Raw genomic sequence first — 20,578 nt, 5'->3', positions numbered from 1 at the left:
CTTGTCCCCAAAGCCACCCTGAAGTGAAGGGCAGAGTGAAGTCCCCCAGAGGACAGGGACCGGACACCAAACCCAGGGATGGGGAAGAGGTCGCCTCCCACCCACTCTACACACAGCCAACAGCAGCATCTGGAAAAGTGGCAGTGAGACAGAAATACAAATCCAACGAGGGAGGTCGTGAGCACAACCCTGCTCAGGAGCCTTGTTCTGTGGACCTGGCCAACACTGCACGCCCACCCCCGGTCCACACAGGGCGCCTGGCTGCTCCAGACAGTTCTCTGTGTGTCCTTGGCAACTCGTCCCTGAGTCCCTGGTCCCTTCGCCCACGTGGGCCTCCTCGCAGCGGTGGCCGAGGTCTGTGGACTGCCAGGCCACTGGGAGAAGCTAAGTCACCATGTGCCTCCTGAGGGTGGACGGGCCCCAGGCCTGGCCACACTCACAGCAAGGTGCTGCCCCACATTAAGGACTGTCCAGGCTCAGCCGCTCTCTACTTCCTTCCGTGGGCTCCACACTGAATACAGGAGCCAAACCGATTGTGCAGCTTCCCAACAGCTCTGACTGCGGGGAGAAAGAGAAACCTCTCTTCCCTGGAACCTCCCGCAAGCCCAGATCTGGAGCTCAACTTCACTCCGAGGGTTAAACATCCCCTCACTTGTGTGTGACACTGGGGTGGAATGTGCGGTGGGCTGTGCCTCGGGCCAGCGGGCAGTGTCCCGGAGCGCTGTGGATGGCGCCTCCTGGCCCTGTCTTGCCGCTCCCCGGGTGCAGGGGGCCACACATCCCAAATTAAAGGCCGAGAGGTGAGAGGGAACCGTCTCCGCGTGTCACGCGTTCTCGTGGAGCCGCTCCATGTAGGCGTGCAGCTCTGCGCGCTCGCCTGGGTCCAGGTCCTGGCAGACCCACTTGATGTCGTCCTCGCTGCTCAGCACCAGCGAGTTGACGGCGGGGCAGTTCTCGGCCGCAGACACGGTGGTGAAGGTCGTGAACTTCACTCTTTTCCGCTTGGAGGTGGGGGAGGCGGGCGGCTCGCTCTTCTCGTCCCTGGCGCCGGCCACCGAGGGCCCCGCAGGTCTGCACAGCTGCCCGTTGCTGCTCTTCTGGGAGCTGGAGCAGAGGAGGAACTTGCTCTCCTCGAAGTCCCTGTCCAGGGCCGTGACCTGCTCCTCGTGGGCCGAGGCGAAGGGGACGTGGTTCTCCAGCAGCTCTGCCTGGGCGCTCAGGCCCACCCAGTCGTGGGAGTGGCTCATGCCCTCCTGCTCGTCCAAGGGCACCTGCTTGTGCCGGTACTTGAGCACGAAGGCCACACAGTTGACCAGGAAGACCACGATGGCCAGGCAGAAGACGCCCAGCAGCGCGTACATCCCGATCTCCAGGTCGCTCAGCCCCTGGGGCGTCTGCATGAGGTCGTTCTCCTCCAGGTCCCCGCTGCTGCTGGGCACGTCCACCTGGGCAGGAAGGCTGGCGAGGTCCACGGGGAGAGTCTGGAAGTGGCCCCCGCCGTCCACCAGGCTCTCCTGGCCATACTTCCTCTGGAAGGTCGAGCCCTCGGTGGCTGTGCCCCGGCCCTCCATGAGCCCCACAGAGGGGCTGCCGTAGTAGTACTGGCCTTCGTGGGCCCCCCACTCCTGAAGGGGCCTCCTGTGTCTCCGGTCATCGATGTGATTCTCCAGGTGTGCTCCGGGCCCAGCTCGCCCGCTGCCGCTCGCGCTGGGGTTGGCGTCGCTTTGGCCGAATTTCACTTTGATGCTGGCGGTCCCGGCGGCCAGCACACTCTTCCTCTTGGACTTCTGGCACGGCTCACTGATGACCATCTCGACCCTCACCAGGGACCCTTGGCCTTCTGTTTCTGCGGTGATCACAGGCCACTTGAATTTGGGGTCCTGGTGGATGGACACCACCTTCTCATCCAGGGATGTGGCCACCAGGGAGAAGTCTTTCTCATCATAAATGTCCAAGGGTGTGACCGAGCCGTCACTGAACTGGACCCAGCAGCTGATGGCCGCTTCCTGTTGGATAAAAGAAGTGTGTTAATCAAAAGGGGCCAGAGAGGAGCACCTGTTCTTAGGGAGACAGACTTTAGGTGGCAGAAATAACACATGAAGAATAAAGAAAAATGCTTCAACAGTGCGGACGCAGGCATAAGACACAGGGTACATCTAAGGTCAGCTGCCTTCTGACAGGGTGCTAAGTCCACCCGAGCGGGAAAGGAGAGTGTCTTCAATCAATGGTGTTGGACACCAGCTGTCCACGAGAGAGAGGGCACTCGGACCCCTCCTTCACACACCACGTCCAAAAACTAACTCCAAAGGCACTGAAGATCTCAAAGTAAAAGACAAGCCACAGAATGCTAAGAATAGAAGGTGGTGTCTCCTGGTGCCTTAGACAGGACACCAAAAGTGTGAGCGACAAATACCGCCCAGATACACAACCTCATCAAAATGAAACCAAGAAACAAGTCTGCCCATCAAAGGATTCTACCAAGAAAAGGAAAAGGCATCATAAACAGGGAGAGAATTCCTGGAAGGCATATGTCAGATAAAGGGTTAATTCCCAGAATAGAACAGAGCTTTTGAAACGGAAAAATAAACAATATGAAAAAAGCCCATTTGGAAATGGGTGGTTGTTGTTGTTGCTAGAACATGACCCACAGCAATCTTCTGAACGACAGATCTGAACCTCGCCCTATCCTGCGCCATCCTCACGCACTTCCTGACACACAGCGGTCACTGTGTCAGTCAGTCCACTTGGTTAAGGGTCTTCCTGTCCTTCACCAACCCTCCACCTTTCTAAGCATCATGTCCCACTCTAAGGAATGGCCCTTCCTAGCAACACACCTGAAGTATGTGAGGCGAAGCGTCATCACCTTTGCCTCCAAAGAGCACTGGCTGCACCCTCTCCAAGACACATTTGTTTCTTCTTTCTCTTGGCCATCCACGGGATTTTCCATACTCTTCTCCAACACCACAGCTCAAAGGCATTAATTCTTCTTCTGTCATCCTTAGTCACTGTCCAGCTCTCAGATGCAAAGCAAGTGACTAGAAAGACCACGGCCTGAATCAGAGGCACTTTAGTCCTCAAAGTGACATCAATGCTCCTGAATAACCTGGAGAGATCCCTAACTGCACACATTCCCAGTGCAATATGTCTCCTGATTTCCTGACTGCTGGTATTAAGGGTGTTAACTGTGGATCCAAGTAATATGAAGTTGTTGACAGTTTTAATCTTTTCTTTGTTTATCATGATGTCGCCTACCGATCCACTGGTAAGAATTTTTGTTTTCAAAGAAATGGGTAGACACTGTAGTAGACGTTTCACTTAAGTGGCTGTACAAATGGGCATCAAGAACATGAAAAGATGCTCAAGGTCATTAACAAAAAAGAGCAACTCACTGCTGTTGGATCGGTGCTGCCTCACCGCTGACCCTCCTGCAGATTCCAGGGAGGAGATCACACGGAGGAGCCTGACTCACTGCCCTTCTCCTGTGGAGCCACTGGTGGCTTCAACCTGACCGCTCCCTGGTTGGCAGTGCAACTCCCTCCCCAGCAGACCGGGCACGCGGATGCTACCCCACCTCACCACCACCAGCACAGCGAGGACCAAACTCAAACAAACAAAAGCAAAAGGAAGAGAACATGTGGTTGAGGATGTGGAGAAATCATGAGCTTGTCTGCTGCTGGTGAACATGTGGAAGAAATGGTGCAGCTGCTGGGAGCTGGGAGCAGAGTCTCTCTTCCTCACACTGCCATCAAGGTGGGATCAATGCAAAGCTGACCCTCCAGCAGGTTTTCAGAGGCTGCCACTCACATGTGCAGAGATGGCCCATCTTTCTCCCATGGAGCAGCTGAGGATTTCAACTGCTTGGCTCTGGGTTGGTAACACAGTTGTCCACCCATCAGGCCTCCAGGGCTTCCTTACTATGTGGTAGTTCCATAAAAGTCTTACCACAGAGCCACCACGTGACCCAGCAACCCTCATTCCCAGTACCCAGAGGAAGAAAAGTGGGAACACAAAACAGAACCCTGCATGTGGACGTTCACTGCAGCCCTTTTCACAAAACCCACAGACGGAAACAACTGCAATGTCCACCAGCAGATGAGTGGAAAGCAAACTGGTTCAGACCCACCATGGGGTCTCTGGAAATAAACAGAGTTATGAAGTGTGCTAAGAATATGCCATGACATCTCTCGAAACATCATGCTGAGTAAAAGAAGTCATTCACAAAAGGACAAATACTGCATGAGCCCACACACATGCAATCAGATGTAAAGAGACCGATGTCCACTAGTGGTTCCCAGGGGTGGGTGGTTTGATAAAGGCTGTCATGTTGGAGCAGAGCACAGGCGACCCTTCAGCAGCTTTCAGGCTGCAAATCGTACAGGAGGAGATTGTCCATATTTCTCTCAAGGAGCAGCTGGTGGATTAAAACCACTTGCTTTTGGATGGACAACTCCTTACTTGCTAGGCTGCTAGAGCTCCCTATGGGGTGGTGGGAGGCAGACAGGGACACCTCTTGGGAGCTCTGGACTCCGATTAACAGCGGTAGAATAATTTGAAAAAGGACATGACAGAAGTGATCAATGTCACCCACTTATACATGTAAAAATTACTGACCTGGCAAACATGTCATTATCTATTCTATCTATCTATCTATCTATCTATCTATCTATCTATCTATCTATCTATCTATCTATCTATCATCTAGCTATCTAGCTATCAATTATCTATCTATCTATCTCTCATCTTTCTAATCTATCTATCTATCTATCAATTATCTATCTTTTAGCCTAATAAAAATCAATCACGGATAAATGATACTATCTGAACAAAGAAAAAAACTTTTCAAAGAATGTAGAGATGGGAGAGAAGAAGCAGTGAGACTTTGAAGATGAAAGCCTACAGCCTTTAGTAAGAACTACATACATGATAACAAAAGATCCTCACGACTGGACCGGTAAACAGTATCATGATTAGTGGAGACGAGATTGACGCTGTTGAGGAGTTCATCTTACTTGGACCCACAATCAACATTCACTGAAGCAAGCTGTCAACAAATCAAATGACACGTTGCTTATCTACAGCCGAAGACTCCTTAGAGTATGAAATAGCAAAGATGTCACCTTGGGACCTGGGATCTGACTGACCAACCCATGGATTTTTAATCACCTAATGTGCACATGAAAGTTGGACAATGGCTAAGAAAGACCAAAGCGAATTTGATGCTCTCAAGTTGGGGTGTTGATGAAGATCACTGAACATACATGGTCTGTTGCTAGAATAAACAGCTGTCCTGGAGGGAGCACCCCAGGGTGTTCCTCAGAAGTGAGGAAGTAGAGATTTTGTCTCATGTCATCAGGAGGGGTCATCGGTCCTAGAGAGGGATGTCATGCTTGGTAAAGTACCGCAGTGAGATGCTGTGACACAGTGGCTGCAGAGGTGGCCTGGAGCCCAGCAGTGACAGTGGGGGTGGGCCAGGGCCTGCAGCGTCTTCTGTCACTATGTGTAGGAACTGACTTGAGGGCGTCTAACGACAGCAACAACCTACACACCTGTGAAGGAAAACGCATCCTTCGGAAGCTGCAGTGCTGAAAGCAAACAGTGGCACACGAAGCAGGGCTGGCATCCCACACTCTGTAATAAGATTGTCTTTCCTCTTTCTCTTTGGATGTAGTAACAGAAAAATGGGTCCCTCAGGCTGTGCTGGGTCTACTTCTGCACAGTAATAAGCCGCACGTCAGAGGATAGCACTGGTTAGTGGATCATTTACAAGCGTTAGACGTTTAAATGAACTGCATTTAGCACATTATTTTTAAGTGGCTTTAATGTTGAGTCTCCACTTATTCCTCACAACATACATTAGTGCCCCTAATCAAGACAAGGATTCCCCAGAGGGGCCACGCTGGCCCTGCCTTCAATGAGTCTGTGGGAGCAGGGACAGTCTTGAATTGGAGGGATACTAGAGGGAAAAGAGAGGGAGGTGCTGTGGAGATAGAGACAGACAAAGAGACAGTGCTCTAGCTGCAAAGTTTTTGGACTTCTAGTCCTCAAGGGTGGACAGAGAAAGAGTGTGCGTGAGAAGGAGCTAGTATAATCCTCCACTTTCAAAGTCAGGCAGATCACAGTGGGCAGACAGCCTCTAATTTTAGCTGTTGTTGGGTGCTATCAAGTCTCCTTTGAGAGGGGACATATCAGAGTGTTGTGCTATCCAGTCCTGAGCAATTGTCTCCCGCTGGCATTCCCGAGGCCACTATTGTGGCCACTATGTCAATATATCTTATGGAAGGTCTCCCTTGTTCTTGCTGACCCTGCCTTATCAACCATGATGTCCTTTTCTATCAGCTGGTCTTTCTGGACAAAGGGTCCACAGTAGGCGAACTGAAGTCCAAGATATCTGATTCTAAGTATCATTCTAATGGTTTTGACAATTTTAGTCAAGGTGTCTTCATACTCAAGAGTCATCTGATAGACCCACTGTTTCCTGTTCATTTCTCTGTTCCAGGCCCAGAATGATGGATATAGAACCCTGTCCACAAGGGCACAGCTGATTGGACTGGTGGGAGGGACCAGGGCACAGCTGACTGGACTGGTGGGAGGGACCAGGGCACAGCTGACTGGACTGGTGGGAGGGACCAAGGCACAGCTGACTGGACTGGTGGGAGGGACCAAGGCACAGCTGATTAGACTGGTGGGAGGGACCAGGGCATAGCTGTTAGATTGGTGGGAGTGGCCAGAGGAAAGCTGAATGGAGTAGTGGGAAGAGGGCCCCTTATAACCAGAACCTTTTGGGCCATTCAGTTTCTTTCCCTCTTGCATGAAATTGGCCCTGTTGTTCCAAAGCACGTTTGCATTTCTCAGGGGAGCTCCCAGTTTGGAGCAGCCATGACGGGCCATGTGTAGCAAATGTCTGGGCACAGGATATGTCTATGGGAGAGAAGGAAGCAGACCAGAGAGGATGGTGCAGAGGTGGAGAGCTGTCCAATGCTGGGTTGAGTCTCCAGCTTCTCTGACACTTTATGAGCTGTGACTAGGAGAAGGCTCTGATCCGTCACCAAGTTCACAGTGATTTAAGCTTACTTGAGTGGATTTCTTATTCTTGAAACCAGTAGGTTCTGGGTGGGACAGGTGATTGCTGTTGTCATGGTGTAAACTGATATTTTGGGAGAAAAGTTTTGGGATCATAAATGTGATCTGTTGTTCAAAGGGTTGCTATGAGTTCTGGTCGACTAGATGGTATGTAACACCCCACACATACCTGCTAAAGGCTTAATATTCAGTCTGCCCTATGTACAACTTAACAACAAAAAGACAACTCAATGGAACAACGGACAGAGGTCTCGAACAGCGATCTCACTGGACACGGAAATGGTCGAGAAGCATATGAAAAGATACTTCATTAGCTTTGAAAACTCCACCGCCATTGAGTCAATTCTGACTCAGCAACCACACAGCGTGGAGTAGAACTGGCCCGTAGTGTTTCCAGGGCCACATCTTTACAGGAGCAGAGCTCTGCGTTGGCCTTCTCCTGAAGGTTCGAACCTCTGACGTTCTGGTTAGCATCCCAGGGCTAACCATGGTGCCCCAGAGTTCCTTCATTAGTCACAACCCCTTGCCACCGAGCCAGCCGTAACTCCAGGCACCTCTTCGCTGGGTTCCCGCGACTGTACAACTTTACGGGACGCAACAGCCTGTCTTTCTCCATGGTGAGGCTGGTGGAATCAAACCGCTGACCTTCAGGGTAGCAGCCAATGAGTGACACACTGCGCCACCAGAGCTTACGCATTAGTCATTAGGGAGAAACTGTTAAAAACCAGGAGACACCACCTCACTCTCACTGGAATGGAAATGATTAAAACAAGAACAACAAATCAAAACAACACTGCTGATGAGGTCATGGAGACACGAGGACCCTCACCCACAGCGGAGGGTCATGTGCGCAGCTGCTGGAGAACAGCTTGATGGTTCTTCAGGACACTGGACCCCGAGCCACCATGTGACCCAGCAAGTCCAGCCCCAAGTGTTTGTCCAAATGTAGGTGAGGAGGTCAACGGAGACCTACCTGCCAGTGGCCACGAAGCAATGCCCACAACAGTTAAAGATGGATACAACAGAATGTCTGCCCCCAGATAAGGGGACAGGAGTGTGGCGCACACACCACACAACAGGACTTGGCCACAAGGACAAATAACATTCTGAAGTCCGCGATGACAGGGATGCACCTGGATCACATTATGCTGACTGAAAGACGTTAGTCATGAGCTGAACACTGTGAGAGCCCGCTGCTGTGCAGGGTGGGAGCAGGGGGCTGGGTATCACTGCTCGGGGCACTGAGGTGAGGCACATGCCTGTGGTGGAATGATCTGGAAAAGATGGTGGAACAGCCTGGCCGCTGGAGAGCATCATGAATGTCACTGAGCTGTGTGCGTGGAAACGGCCGAGACTGCAGATGTGGGGTTGGGTGCATCGTCCCCGCAGCAGGGGACAGTTGTGGCCAGCCAGCTCCGCCTGCCTCGGCCCAGCACAGGGATGGCTGGGATTGTGTTGGGTGCATCGTCCCCGCAGCAGGGGACAGTTGTGGCCAGCCAGCTCCGCCTGCCTCGGCCCAGCACAGGGATGGCTGGGATTGTGTTGGGTGCATCGTCCCCGCACAGGGGACAGCCCCGCCTGCCTCCGCCTAGCACAGAAGTCATATCTGGTTTGACATGGGGGTGGACCAGCTGCTCCACGGAACACCTGGAACACAGTGCAGAACTGCTGACAGGGCACCGACTGACTCATCTCCCTGGTCTGCCGTGCGACCCCAGGAGGACAGGAGGACATTCAGACGTGCTCTAGATTTCTGCAAAAAACGGCAGAGCACTGCACACAGGGTGAAGGCCTCTGAGCAGCACGGAGCTAACCCTGGCTGGGAGTCTCACTCTGTGTGCCAGGAACGGATTATCGTGGCGTGACTCAGCTCACAACTGGCACCTCCCCCTTTAGCAGCCCTGAGGACAGGGCAGCCTGTCACTGCTCTCAGTGCCCGGTCACTGCGTTCTAGCTGACCTCTCTCATTGGAAGCTGGAGGTTTGTTTGTGGCAGGACTTTCTATCTTTACAGGGATTGCCCACAGTTCTGTTTCTCTTACTATGTAGACAGGGTCAGCTCGAACCAGCCAGCAAGCACTGGTGATGAGGGGGCGGACAGGCCCATTGGCAAGGTGTCCCTTCCTGCTCTCAACATGGGTCGTGGCCTTGGCTGGAGCTTGCTGGGCGGCTGGGATGGGAACCTGACCACTGAGGGGAGCTGTATAAGCAAGGTCCCACCTGATGTGAGAAGGCTCCTTCTAGGGGCCCCTTGAGAGGACGGCCTTGGATGCAGAGAATTACTGACCAGCCACCACTGCCTTCTGTTGTTAAGTGAGGGTGAGGAAATCTGTTTGCTCCTTCAAGAAATACTGAGTACCCAGTCCACTGTGCTCACCCACCCCAGTGAAGCAGCAGTCAGGAGACCTGCAGATCCAACACTGAGCATCTCTTTCAGTTAAGGAACATCAGGGCTAATACATGCAAACACACGCACACACTGCCCTTCATTTATGGACTGATACATACAAACACACAAATGTAAACACACAGCACACACATGCAACACATATACGTATACAGAAAGAACACCTTATATACGCATATAAACACACATGAATTCACATGCACACACATACATACACACATAAAACTACTTCTGTTGTGGAATGACAGAGTCAACATACACACACAAACACAAGTTTCCTTCTGTTATGGAAAAATGGAGTCCACATAAACAAGCACACAGTACATACATCTACAGTCACCTATGTGCACGTAGAAAGTTCCTTCTCTTATGAACAAGGTCAATCCCCTCCACAACACATACCTCACAACACACACATGTAAACTCATATGAAAACACATATATACACAGAATGGTCCTTCTGTTATGAAAAACCAGCCATCACACACACACACACACACACACACACACACGTGTGCAAACACATATGTATACACACAGAGTGCTCCTTGTTATGGAATGACAGAGCCAGCACACACATGCACAGTTCTTTCTTACATGAAAAATGGAATCAACACACATATATACACACACAGCATATCCACATACACTCATGCAAATGAAACAAATGTAGCTATCATCTATTCACATATACAAACATGTAAATGCTCAAGTATGAATGCAAGCACACACATGTAAACACTTACCTGCTTATTCATACACAGTCATAGCATAAACACACACAACACATAAAACCAGATACCATACACATGCATGGCATACACATACAACAGGTATACCACACATACACACCTGTACCCACAGCACATATGTGCATATATTTAAACCATATGTATACATGTGTACATGCCATCCAAACACAAGACACAGATACATATTCCTTTAACAGGCACATCCATAGCACAACACACATACACACAAACACATACACATCACCCACATGTCTAAAAGTACACATCATGCTCATATAAAGATACCACACATGTACCCATTATACACTAATATACATGCATTATACCACACACATATACACTAAAACACATGTACCTACATATACATAATATAGAGACATGTGCACGCTATATACAGATAGACACACAGACATTCCACACATGCACACACAGCACGTGTATGCACATCATGTGCACATACTTACACAGAATAAACACCTGCACACATAAAAGGGACATAGATACACACACTCACATGAACACACGTACACCGCGCACACCACACAGGTATGTATACATGCAGCAGACACCCTTGTGGCCAAACATACACATCTTCAGTACTGCAAAAGATGGCAAAGCAAAACCAGGTCAGGCATGGCCATGGGCCCCACTGATCACCTGAGATGGGCAGTGATGGATTGAGGTCAATTCCTCACACCCCAGTCCCCACCCTGTCAACCTCTTTCCCCTGTAGAGATGCAGCAGCAGGAGGTGGTCACTTCTGTGACCCCCTTCTCTGGGCTGACGACCAGGTAGGTCTGGATGGCTGACCAAGGTGAGCCTGTATGGGCACTACCCTGAGCAGTGGGGCAGGGTGTGTATACGTCACAGCTTGGGGGCCTCTGCCTGCTTCTGGGGGACTCACAATACCCCTTCTCACATGCACCTGGTTGGAGAACTAGGAGGAAACAGAGCCCCCTTGAACCGCTCTGACCCCTGTGTGTGCAGGTCCAATTGGAAGCGTGATTTGAGGTCGTGTGGCCCCCACTCCACGAGCTGCCCTGTCCACCTCCGCCCTCCACTGCCTGAGCCCCGCACACCTGCTTGGGCCTCTGCAGGACCTCCTGGGCCACAGCTGTGGCAAAGATGGCCCTGTTGCTGCCGGCGCTGAGCTGCAGGGACAGTGACAACCCGGTGACCAGCTGGACGCCGAGGTCAGTGATGGTCACCTTCTCATCCAGCACCATGATTGTCTTCTCGGCGAGGATGGTGTCCGACAGGGGTGAGAGGATCTGAGGGCAGAGCAAGACCGAGGCCACTGTGAGCACTGGCTGCTGGTGCTGCTGGCCCTCCAGACAGGAGCTGGCCATCTGCCTTCTCACCTGCAGGTCAGCTGGCCTGAGGGACACTTCTTAGTGTCAGCAAGGTGGTGCCTCGGGGGCCCTCCTCCACGCCTTACATTAACCTCAGTGCCCCCTACAACATGCTCACCGCCTGCCCACCTGATGGCAACAGCACACCTGGGCCGCTGTCACCTCCGTGCTGCCCGCCTTCATTCACCTGTGTGTGCACCTGGCTGACTCTGCAGGACCAGAGAACAGTGGTTCCGGCACACTCTCCCCCTGCCACCCAGGCATAAGTCAGTGACACAGCTGACCCTCCATGGGGATTCAGAGGCTGTGAGTCACATGGGAGGAGACTGCTGACCAGTGAGTGGACTCAAGGCCCCAGAGGAGCTCAGCGTTTCGGCTGAGCAACATGATGGTCAATGGACTATGTTGCCAGAGCTCCTTCTGGTCTACTAGCTACTATATTTTTTATTTTTTTTTCACATAATGGCACACACAAAGAACATGCACATATGAAGTTGCAAAGGTTAAAAAAATTATATAAAATGGGTTATTTGCAAAACTATACACTGATATTTATGTATTTTTACGCTGTTGTTGTGTATCATTGAGTCTGATCTGACCCATATGTGACCCACCAGTGGGGTCTTCAGAGACAGTTAATCACACAGGAGAGGACTGCCCATCCTTCTCCTGTGGGGCAGCTGGTCGAATCACATGCCTTTAAGATTGCAGTGCCATTCCCGCCACTAGGCCACCAGGACTCATTTTTTTATCTTATGCACATTAAAGTCAATGCATGACTAAAGACATGCACTGCTGGCCCATGTGCCTCTAAATCTGTATTGTGGGAATCACAGAGCTGGGGGCTCTTAACATTCTGGAAGGCAGTCCTACATCCTGTGATAAACTCTCCCTAACCCACTATGTTTTGGCAACAAGGGAGCAACCTTACCCTTCTTTTTTTTTTTTAAGAGTTTTTTTACATTTTTTATTATTTTGTGTGCGTGTACCATCAAATCAGATCTGACTGGTACAGGAGGATATTGCGCCTCCTTCTCCGGCAGAGCGTTTGGTGGATTCGAACCGTGTTCCTCTGGGATTGCAGTGCAGCATCTTGCCACTAGGCCACCAGAACTCCCCAACCTTACCCTTCTATAGAGACCTCACATCCTCGCCTCTAAGAGAGGCCCTTACTGCAACATCAACCCCCTCCACATCCTCAAAACCAAGACGAAGCCCCTGCTGCCACACCCCATCCTGCTCATGGAGACCCTCCGTTAGGTTTCTGAGAACATAAACCTTATGAGGAACTGACCTCCACATCTTTCTCCCATAGAGCAGCTGGTGGGCTTGAACCAGAGGTTCTCAGAGGTCAGAGCTCTCAGAGGTGAGAGCTGAGGAAGAACTCTGTGTCCACCATGACGCTGCACCGTTCTGCGTCCCCACCAGTGCGGCTGCTCTACACAACTCAGGAAGATGCGCCGTTCTGAGGACACAGCTAGACCCTCAATGGACAGGAAGTGGAGGTCCCTGCCTGGACCCTTAGTGAGTGGGTGTGGGGGTCCCACCTGTACCTTCAGTGGAGGGGAATTTGAGGGGGGGGTCTCAGATTGCCCTCTCAGCAGGTGAGGACATAAGGTCCCAGGCTAGATCCTCAGTGAGGTGGGTAAACATGGAACTAGAAGGGGGGTCCTGGGTGATGTTCTCGGCAGGGTGGGGCTCAGGGACCCTCACAGAGGCAGGGGGATGGGAAACATGGTGGGCGCAGAGCTAGATGCTCAGAGTGTCATGGACACGGAGCAGGCCTGGGGCTGAGGTGGACCCTCGGAGGCGGTCAGTCGTGGATCGTGGTCTGGGTCCTTAGCGGCCAGGGCTTAGGGAGCCGGGGTCTTCAACACTGTACCTGGATTGTGGTCATGCCGAGCTCCTGTCCGATGAGAACCTGGCCCCCCTGTAGCCGGGCAATCTTGGCGTCCTCCACCTGCATGAAGTCGTGCACTAGCTCCGTGATGTCCACTTGCCAGTCAGAGCCCAGCAGGTGGGCCGGGTGTCCCCCGGGCTCAGCCGCCTCGGCCACAAACTGCGTGAGGACCCGCACCAGGGCATGCTGGTACTGCAGGGCGCAGCCCCGGGCCCGTCGCTCCTCCTCATCCTCCTCCTCGCTGTCCCGGGCCGGCCTGGCAGAGAGACATGCGAGTCTGAGAACTTACGGCTGACCACTCATCAGGGCTGTGTGGTGAGCGGCCACCTGCTTGTCTTCCAGGGGTCACAGCCAGGCCCATACAGACACGCAGAGGCTACCAGAAAGGGCAGCCACTGGTCTGCGTGCTGCCTCAATGGTGAGCCGGCTTCATCAGCTTCCAGGCTAAGAGGCTAGGAAGAAAGTCCTGGTGATCTACTGCTTCAAATCAGCCAGTGACAACCCCATTGGCCACCCCAGAACACCATCCGATACAGAGCTGGAAAGTGAGCCCCAGGGGGAAAGACTGAAAACAGAGTGGGTGCAGTGTGGATCCGGACTGACCAGTGATTGCGCAGATGGCGCAGCACCTTGTCCTGCTGTACTTGGGGAAACTGAGGGTCAGTGCCGACTCAGGGGCTATAGCAACATGAACAACTGGTCTCCCCCTAAAGTAGTCCAGAGATGACACCGCGTACTTTCCAGGGGAGAAAGGATGTGCGACAAAGGCAATGAGGGCCAGAGGACCTGGAGGCTGGAGGCAAGTGGTTCCCTTGGCCCTGGCTGCCTCACACATCTCTCCTCCATCAGTTTGCTTATCATCCAGCCAGCCTGACTTGATGTCTGACCAGGGAAAGGCTGGCATGTCCAGGCAGCTCCAGGGGATCTCCCCTGCAGCCCCTACCCTCTGAGGCATCATCCCAGTCCCCATTCAATTCAAAGCCAGAGCCCTGCAGGTACGGGGGAATGCTAGCTGGAGCCGTCTCCCAATTGTGTGAGGGCCCCGAAGCTGTTTCTTGTAGCCAGCCCTCTGCAGGATCACAGGGCAGTGAGGTGCAGACCTCTGAAGGGAAGATGGCATGAGCTCTCTGTGAGGTGGTACCCCCACTCTGCAGAAGGAGCCCCAGCTCCAGGACCATGCACTCACGATGTTCTGCGTCTGCTGGGGCTGCGTGCAGTGCAGAGGCTGCACCCACTGTGGGGTGTGGTGTTGTGCATGATACCTTAAGCCTGGGCTTCTCTGCGATGAAGTGTCTCTGAACACAGCCTAATCCTGTGACTCTGCTCATATGGTGCCCACTGGGCCACCTGGTGGTCGGTGGGGACCCTACAACTCCATCCCAGTTCCAGCAAGTCAATTCCGATTCAGCAAGTGACTTGGCAGGGCAAGGAGATCTGTCCCTTTGGGTTTACAAGGCTGTGATCCTTCTGGGAGGAGGACGTCTCCTGCCACATCTTTTCCTTGCAGTCACTGATGGGCTGACAGCCAGCTTTTTTACCTAACAGCAAAGCTTTAAATTTGCATCTCAATTGTGTTGTGTACGTGTCACTGAGTCATCTGTGACTCACAGGGACCCTATGCACAGTATCTCTGAAACCTGCCCTATCCCGAGCCAATCTCACTGTCTCTGACACACCTGTCCCTATGGCCCCGGTCACTGCGTCCACTCATCTCATCTGAGGTCTTCCTCTTCTGTGCTGTCACGTCACATGCTTGGAAAGCAAGCATGATGTCCTTCTCCAAGGACTGGTCCCTCTGGGCAACATATCTAACGTCTGTGAAACAGAGCTTCAAAATCCTACCTCTTGTTGGCAACAATGGGCACCCTCCAGCCCTTGATCTGGTGGAGCTCGGTGTCTGAGACCTCGATGTGCAGGGGCAGCTGGGGCACCCACACTGTCATCTCCAGGGCTCCATGGAGGTGCTGGTAGGTGAAGTTCACTACCACGTTCAACCTGCCCTTCATCTCCTTGCCGTTGACGAAGACGTAGTCACATCTGTCGGACACCTGTCAAGTGTGAGGGTAGGGACATGCGTGAGTTTTCTGTACATTTCATCACCTGACTGTGAGGTAGTGGAATCAAAGATGACCACTGGCCCCAGCCACTGACATCCTCCCAGCATGACAAGGTCTGACAGCCCCTAACGTCCACCAATGCTGGCATGAGTTTACAGCACCCTCCCAAGAAATGCACTGACAAAAATAGGTGTCAACCTTGGCAGAGCCATCCTTCCCAGTGGCTGAGTAGTTATGGAGGAGTTAACCACCTCTGATGATGTGATCTGATGAGATCTGATGCTGGAAGGGATGCACCATCTTTACTCAGGTCTAAGATCTGTTCTGATGGAAGGGAGTTCCCCTAGGTGTGGCCTGCATTATCTTTTATCTTCTAAGAGAGAGACAGAGAAGCTAGAAGAGAAGCAGAGGCCTGACTATCAACAAGAATGAAGAGCTGAGAGCACAGAACATCTTGGACCTCGAGTCTCTATGCCGAGAACCTCCTAGACCCTGGGGAAGTCTGATAAGACACATGGAGGTTTCCAAGCAATGCCGAGTCTAAGGATGCTGAAAAGAGACAAAAGGCTAGAAACATGGAGGTCTGAAAGCAGCACTGGGCCTAAGGATGATGAAAGGACACAAAGACGTTCCCTCAGAGCCAATACAGAGGAAGGTGTGTTCAACTACACGTGCTGGAGTTGAACATCAAGCCTTCTAAACACTGGGAGGATATATCTGTTTGTGAAAGATACCAACTATGGTATTTCTGTTACAGCAGTGCTAGGTAACTAAGATAGGAATCAACTCAAATTTACACACAACCAGGTCTTTTATAAATAGCCAAATACACAGAGCTTTAGCCTTTTAGAGACTGTCTGCTTTCTATATCCCGGGGAATTTTCCTGTCACCAGCTACAACATGCTTATTCAAATTAGCGTGTATAAGAGCTCAATTATATTCTATAGTTGTTTTAAAAAAACAATATGCTCCTGTGTTTTCAGCAAAGGTCTGCAGAGCCATCTAGTTCCAATTCAACAATTTCTACATGAGCTGCTCAGTGCCAGTGGTGACATTCTTTATGGTATAGGGACAGTCTCCATACCTAAGCTCTGGTTCTGTCATATCCATAAACTCTGGTTTCTCTGGCCATTTCAACTTTGTTTTAAAGGAATTATTGACGGAATTAATACAGATTCCTTTTTAAAAGTTTTTTATTATAATCTGAGTAAAAATGTGCAAAGCAAATTGTTTTCCATCCAACAATTCATGTGTACTTTGCTTCCTGTGCTGCAATCGCCACAACGTAACAGCATCCTTCCCATTTCCTCCCTGTGTTTCCCACGTCCATCCACCCTTCTTTGCCATCCATTCCTCACTTCTGAGCTTTCTCTGTGGGCAAATGCTCCATTTTAATCTCGTGTGGCTGACTGCTGTGAGTGAGCACCTCCCTGGCATTACTGTTCACTGTACAGGCATGTGCATTGTCAGTCTGGGTACTGAACCACTGAAGTTCAGTTCTGAGTGTGAAGGGTGACTAAGGGCCACAGGCTCAAGGGTCCCAGAATTTCCACTGACTGTTAAGTCTTGTATTTTTTAATACTTTAAATTCTTTTCTTTTTATGATAGTTGAGCAAATGTTAAACACAACAGTTAAGTACTATAAAACATAAACAACAAGAAGATGGATGAATTTGAAACACATAGTGCTGAGTGAAATAAGTCAGTGACAAAAGGGTAAATACTGTATAAGACCAAGATTTTAATAAGCAAAAGAAGGATTTACACACAGAATCATTGTTGGATGGTTGGGCACCAGGGACAGTGAGGGAGAGAGAGGGGAGTAAAAATCAGTCCACAGATGATGGGCACATATAAGAGGGTTAAAGGAAAAGGCAAGGGATGTTCAGAACACAAGAAGGTGACTGTGAAGGAGCATTTGCTGCCAAGAGAGACTGGTTCAGTCCTTTCAAAGTCCCTGCAAACTCACACCACATTACAGGGCAATGAGAACTGTCTGCGAGTCTGACTTTCATTACCGACACGCCAGTTCTGTGATGTCCATCTGTTCCTCCAGGTGCCGGCCATCACGCTGGGACGGTTACACGTGACGTGTGCCCTGGGGAGACAGTCCAGGTGGGCTGACAAGACCTGCACATGGTTCCTCCTTGTGCGCACGCAGGCCACGGCTCCCACCTCGTGCTGCACCTGCCCTGGAGGTGAGTCTGTTGACATTTCCTTCTCTTCTGTGTAAGTGCTGCACGAATTTAAATCTTATTTAAATATCACCAACATCTACGGCGAAATTTATGCTCCTGTGATATTTTTCCTCTTCCCTTTGTATTTTCTTCTAGATCTGAGGATGAAATTCTATTTCTTTTTTCTCCTCAAATGTGGAGAGGAGCTCTTGGGTAGTGTGCCGACACCACTACTCGCATGATAACAATGCTTATGAGGGTGCTGATGATACAAATGGTGACTAGTGTTTAGTGTTTTCTGAATGCAAAGCCCTATGCTGAACATTAGACCTATATTCTTTAATCCTCACAATTAATCTCTTGTAACTCTACTGTCAGTGAAAGAACAAGCTGTAAAGACGAGTAGACTCATCTAGGACTGACATGGCAGCTGCAACCATGGGCTTGAGCTTCGCAGGGATTGAGCTGGACTAGGCGAGATTTCAATCTATTGTGTGTGAGAGTTAAGAGGTGATTTCTGTGTAATGGCTCCTAGGAAACTGTGTTGCCAACCCCAAGGTAGCACCTCTTCAGTGGTTCAAATCCACCAGTGGCTCTACTGTAGGACCAAGATGAGTACTGGTCCCTCCCTCCACCACCCCATGCATTTTACAGCCTTGGAAACTCACTGGAGGGTCAGCTCTGAGTTGGCTCTGACTCTACAGCAGTGAGTGTGAGGTTTTTGGAACAAAACCAGTTCTGCTTGTGTTTCTGGCTTCTGTCAGCTGGACGTGGACTGTAGGTGACTCTGTCATAGGCCTGGCCTCATTCCATCTTCATGAACGCGGGCATGTCTGGTCCACTGCCATGGGTGCTGTGTCATTCCATCTCATGGAAGTGTCACTCATTGCCCCGACCCTCTATTTTGGCACATATGATGTCCTTTCCTGGGACTGGCCCCCTCCTGAAGTCTCTCCACCCTTGCTTTAAGCAACCCTCTGTTCACACCTCTTCCAGGACAGATTCGTCCGTTTTTCTGGCCATGCATACCCTTTGTGTCGATACCCTATGCTATCACCATATTCTAATGCTCTGATCCTTCTTCTGTCTTCCCTAGTCACAATCCAGCATTTATCAAATAATGACATAGAGGAGATGTGGGGTCTAGAGTCCAGCACATCTCAGGTTCCTCAAGTAGCGGGGGATTTGCACTGTCACAGGTCTGTGGCCGGGCTCATGTGACAGAGTAAGCTAAGAGTGGACATGGAACCCTCCCATTAGCCTCAGACTTGCCACCAACAAGGCTGGAAATGAGAGTGTCACAGAGACTTTTCCACCAACCACTTCTCAGAGGCTTCGCTCTGATCTGGGCTTCCAAGGTGGAGGAGAGCTGACAGGCGCCCCTCCCTCTCTCTCAATGTCTCAACAAGAGCCCGGCTCTGCTGCTTGTTTTGACCTGGTGCATTGTCTCTTCACTCTCCCAGTGTGCTGGGCAGTGACCCCTCAGGTGGCTAGAGGTGGCCACCAAACACACTGAGGTGGACCTGATTCTTCACCTGCCACGTGGCACTGCCAGGGCATTGGGTTTTGACCAGCATTGAGTGGGAAGGAGGACAGAGCCATGACCTCACATGACCACAATGGTTGCCACATCCTCAAAGTTGACTTGACGGCATGTAACACCACCACAACAGCAGTGGATTAAGGACATAAGGCAGCAAGTAAGCCACATTAAAGAAGCCCATTAAACCAAAACTCCATGTACTCCTGGTCCAGCATCTCCATAACTGCGTACCCAACATGCCCAGATTCTCTCTAAATTGTCTGTCAGTGAAGAAGTGAGGCAGGTGGATTCCAGGGATGTTAGGTGGCTGTAGTTAAGGCTTACCTCTCTGCAGACCCTCCTGCATCCATGTGCAGGAGATGTGGAGGGTAGATGAGGTCCAAGGCTGCACTGTGAATCCTCTGGGTGGGCTGCCAGCCTCCTCCACGCACAGTGAAATGTTATTTCCCTCTAATCATTCACTCTGCGGGCTGCACGCAAAGCAACAGGCACACTCACGACCTTGTCGTTAGTGGGACTTAATGCAGGCCAGGTTTCATCAGCACTCCTGTGGTGTCACTGGTTTGACATGGAATGCTGACAGTGACAGGGACAGCATCACTCTCACCAGGACCTTAATGGCGGGCTGGCAAGGGGCTCAGTTCTCTGAGAGCACTCAGAGGATGTGTGGCTCTGCCTGGAAACTTGAAATGCACCCAGAATTACAGACTGCACGCGACAGACAGTGGCTAGACTTTCCTATAATTAGACAACAATCATAAAATCTCACCTGGCATTAGGAACACAGTTATCAAGCAGAAAGAACTTTTTCTAATCCATCCATAGCGAAAAACAAATTCTGACCCACCAAGTTAAAAAGAAGGTGTTCTGGTTGCACAACAGTTACGTGCTTATAACAGAGCTGATAAGAGAGAAGTTTGAACCCACCCAGCCATTCATCTGAGAAAGATCTGATTTGTTTTAAAAACAGAAAATCTACTGTCATCAAATAGAGTGTGACATATGGCGACCCTCCTTTGGGTTTCTGAGGCCAGAGACCCTAACCTGAGTCCACTGCCTGGTCCTTCTCCCAAGGAGTGGGTTATGAATTCACACCCATAATCTTTTGGCTCTCAGTCCAACATATAATGAATTACATTACCAAGGCCCATTCTTATAAAGATTACCACTTAGAAAACACAGTGGGAAGTTCTCCTTTGTCACATGGGGCCACTATGAGCAGTCAAGACATTAAAAGACATGTTATATTGGGTAAATCTACTGTCAAAGATTCTCTTTAAAAGTCTAAGAGATGCATACCTATGTTTACT

The 20,578-nt window shown here is 50.8% G+C and overlaps 1 protein-coding gene across 1 annotated transcript in view; it reads right to left on the bottom strand.

The window, feature by feature from the left end:
- Positions 1-824: 824 nt before the first annotated feature.
- Positions 825-20,578, bottom strand: part of TMEM132D (transmembrane protein 132D) — a 564,576-nt gene continuing 544,822 nt past the window's right edge. The window contains exons 6-9 of the mRNA XM_006894681.1: positions 15,333-15,538; positions 13,473-13,746; positions 11,318-11,509; positions 825-2,006 (exon numbers count right to left, since the gene is read on the bottom strand). Of these exons, the coding sequence (XP_006894743.1) occupies positions 825-2,006; positions 11,318-11,509; positions 13,473-13,746; positions 15,333-15,538 (1,854 nt within the window). The remainder of the gene's footprint in view (positions 2,007-11,317; positions 11,510-13,472; positions 13,747-15,332; positions 15,539-20,578) is intronic.

The sequence above is a fragment of the Elephantulus edwardii genome, unplaced genomic scaffold (genome assembly GCF_000299155.1).
Source record: "Elephantulus edwardii isolate Elephantulus edwardi_28Jun2011 unplaced genomic scaffold, EleEdw1.0 scaffold00148, whole genome shotgun sequence".
Lineage (NCBI taxonomy): Eukaryota > Metazoa > Chordata > Mammalia > Macroscelidea > Macroscelididae > Elephantulus > Elephantulus edwardii.
This window is presented reverse-complemented; position numbering and strand designations above follow the sequence as displayed.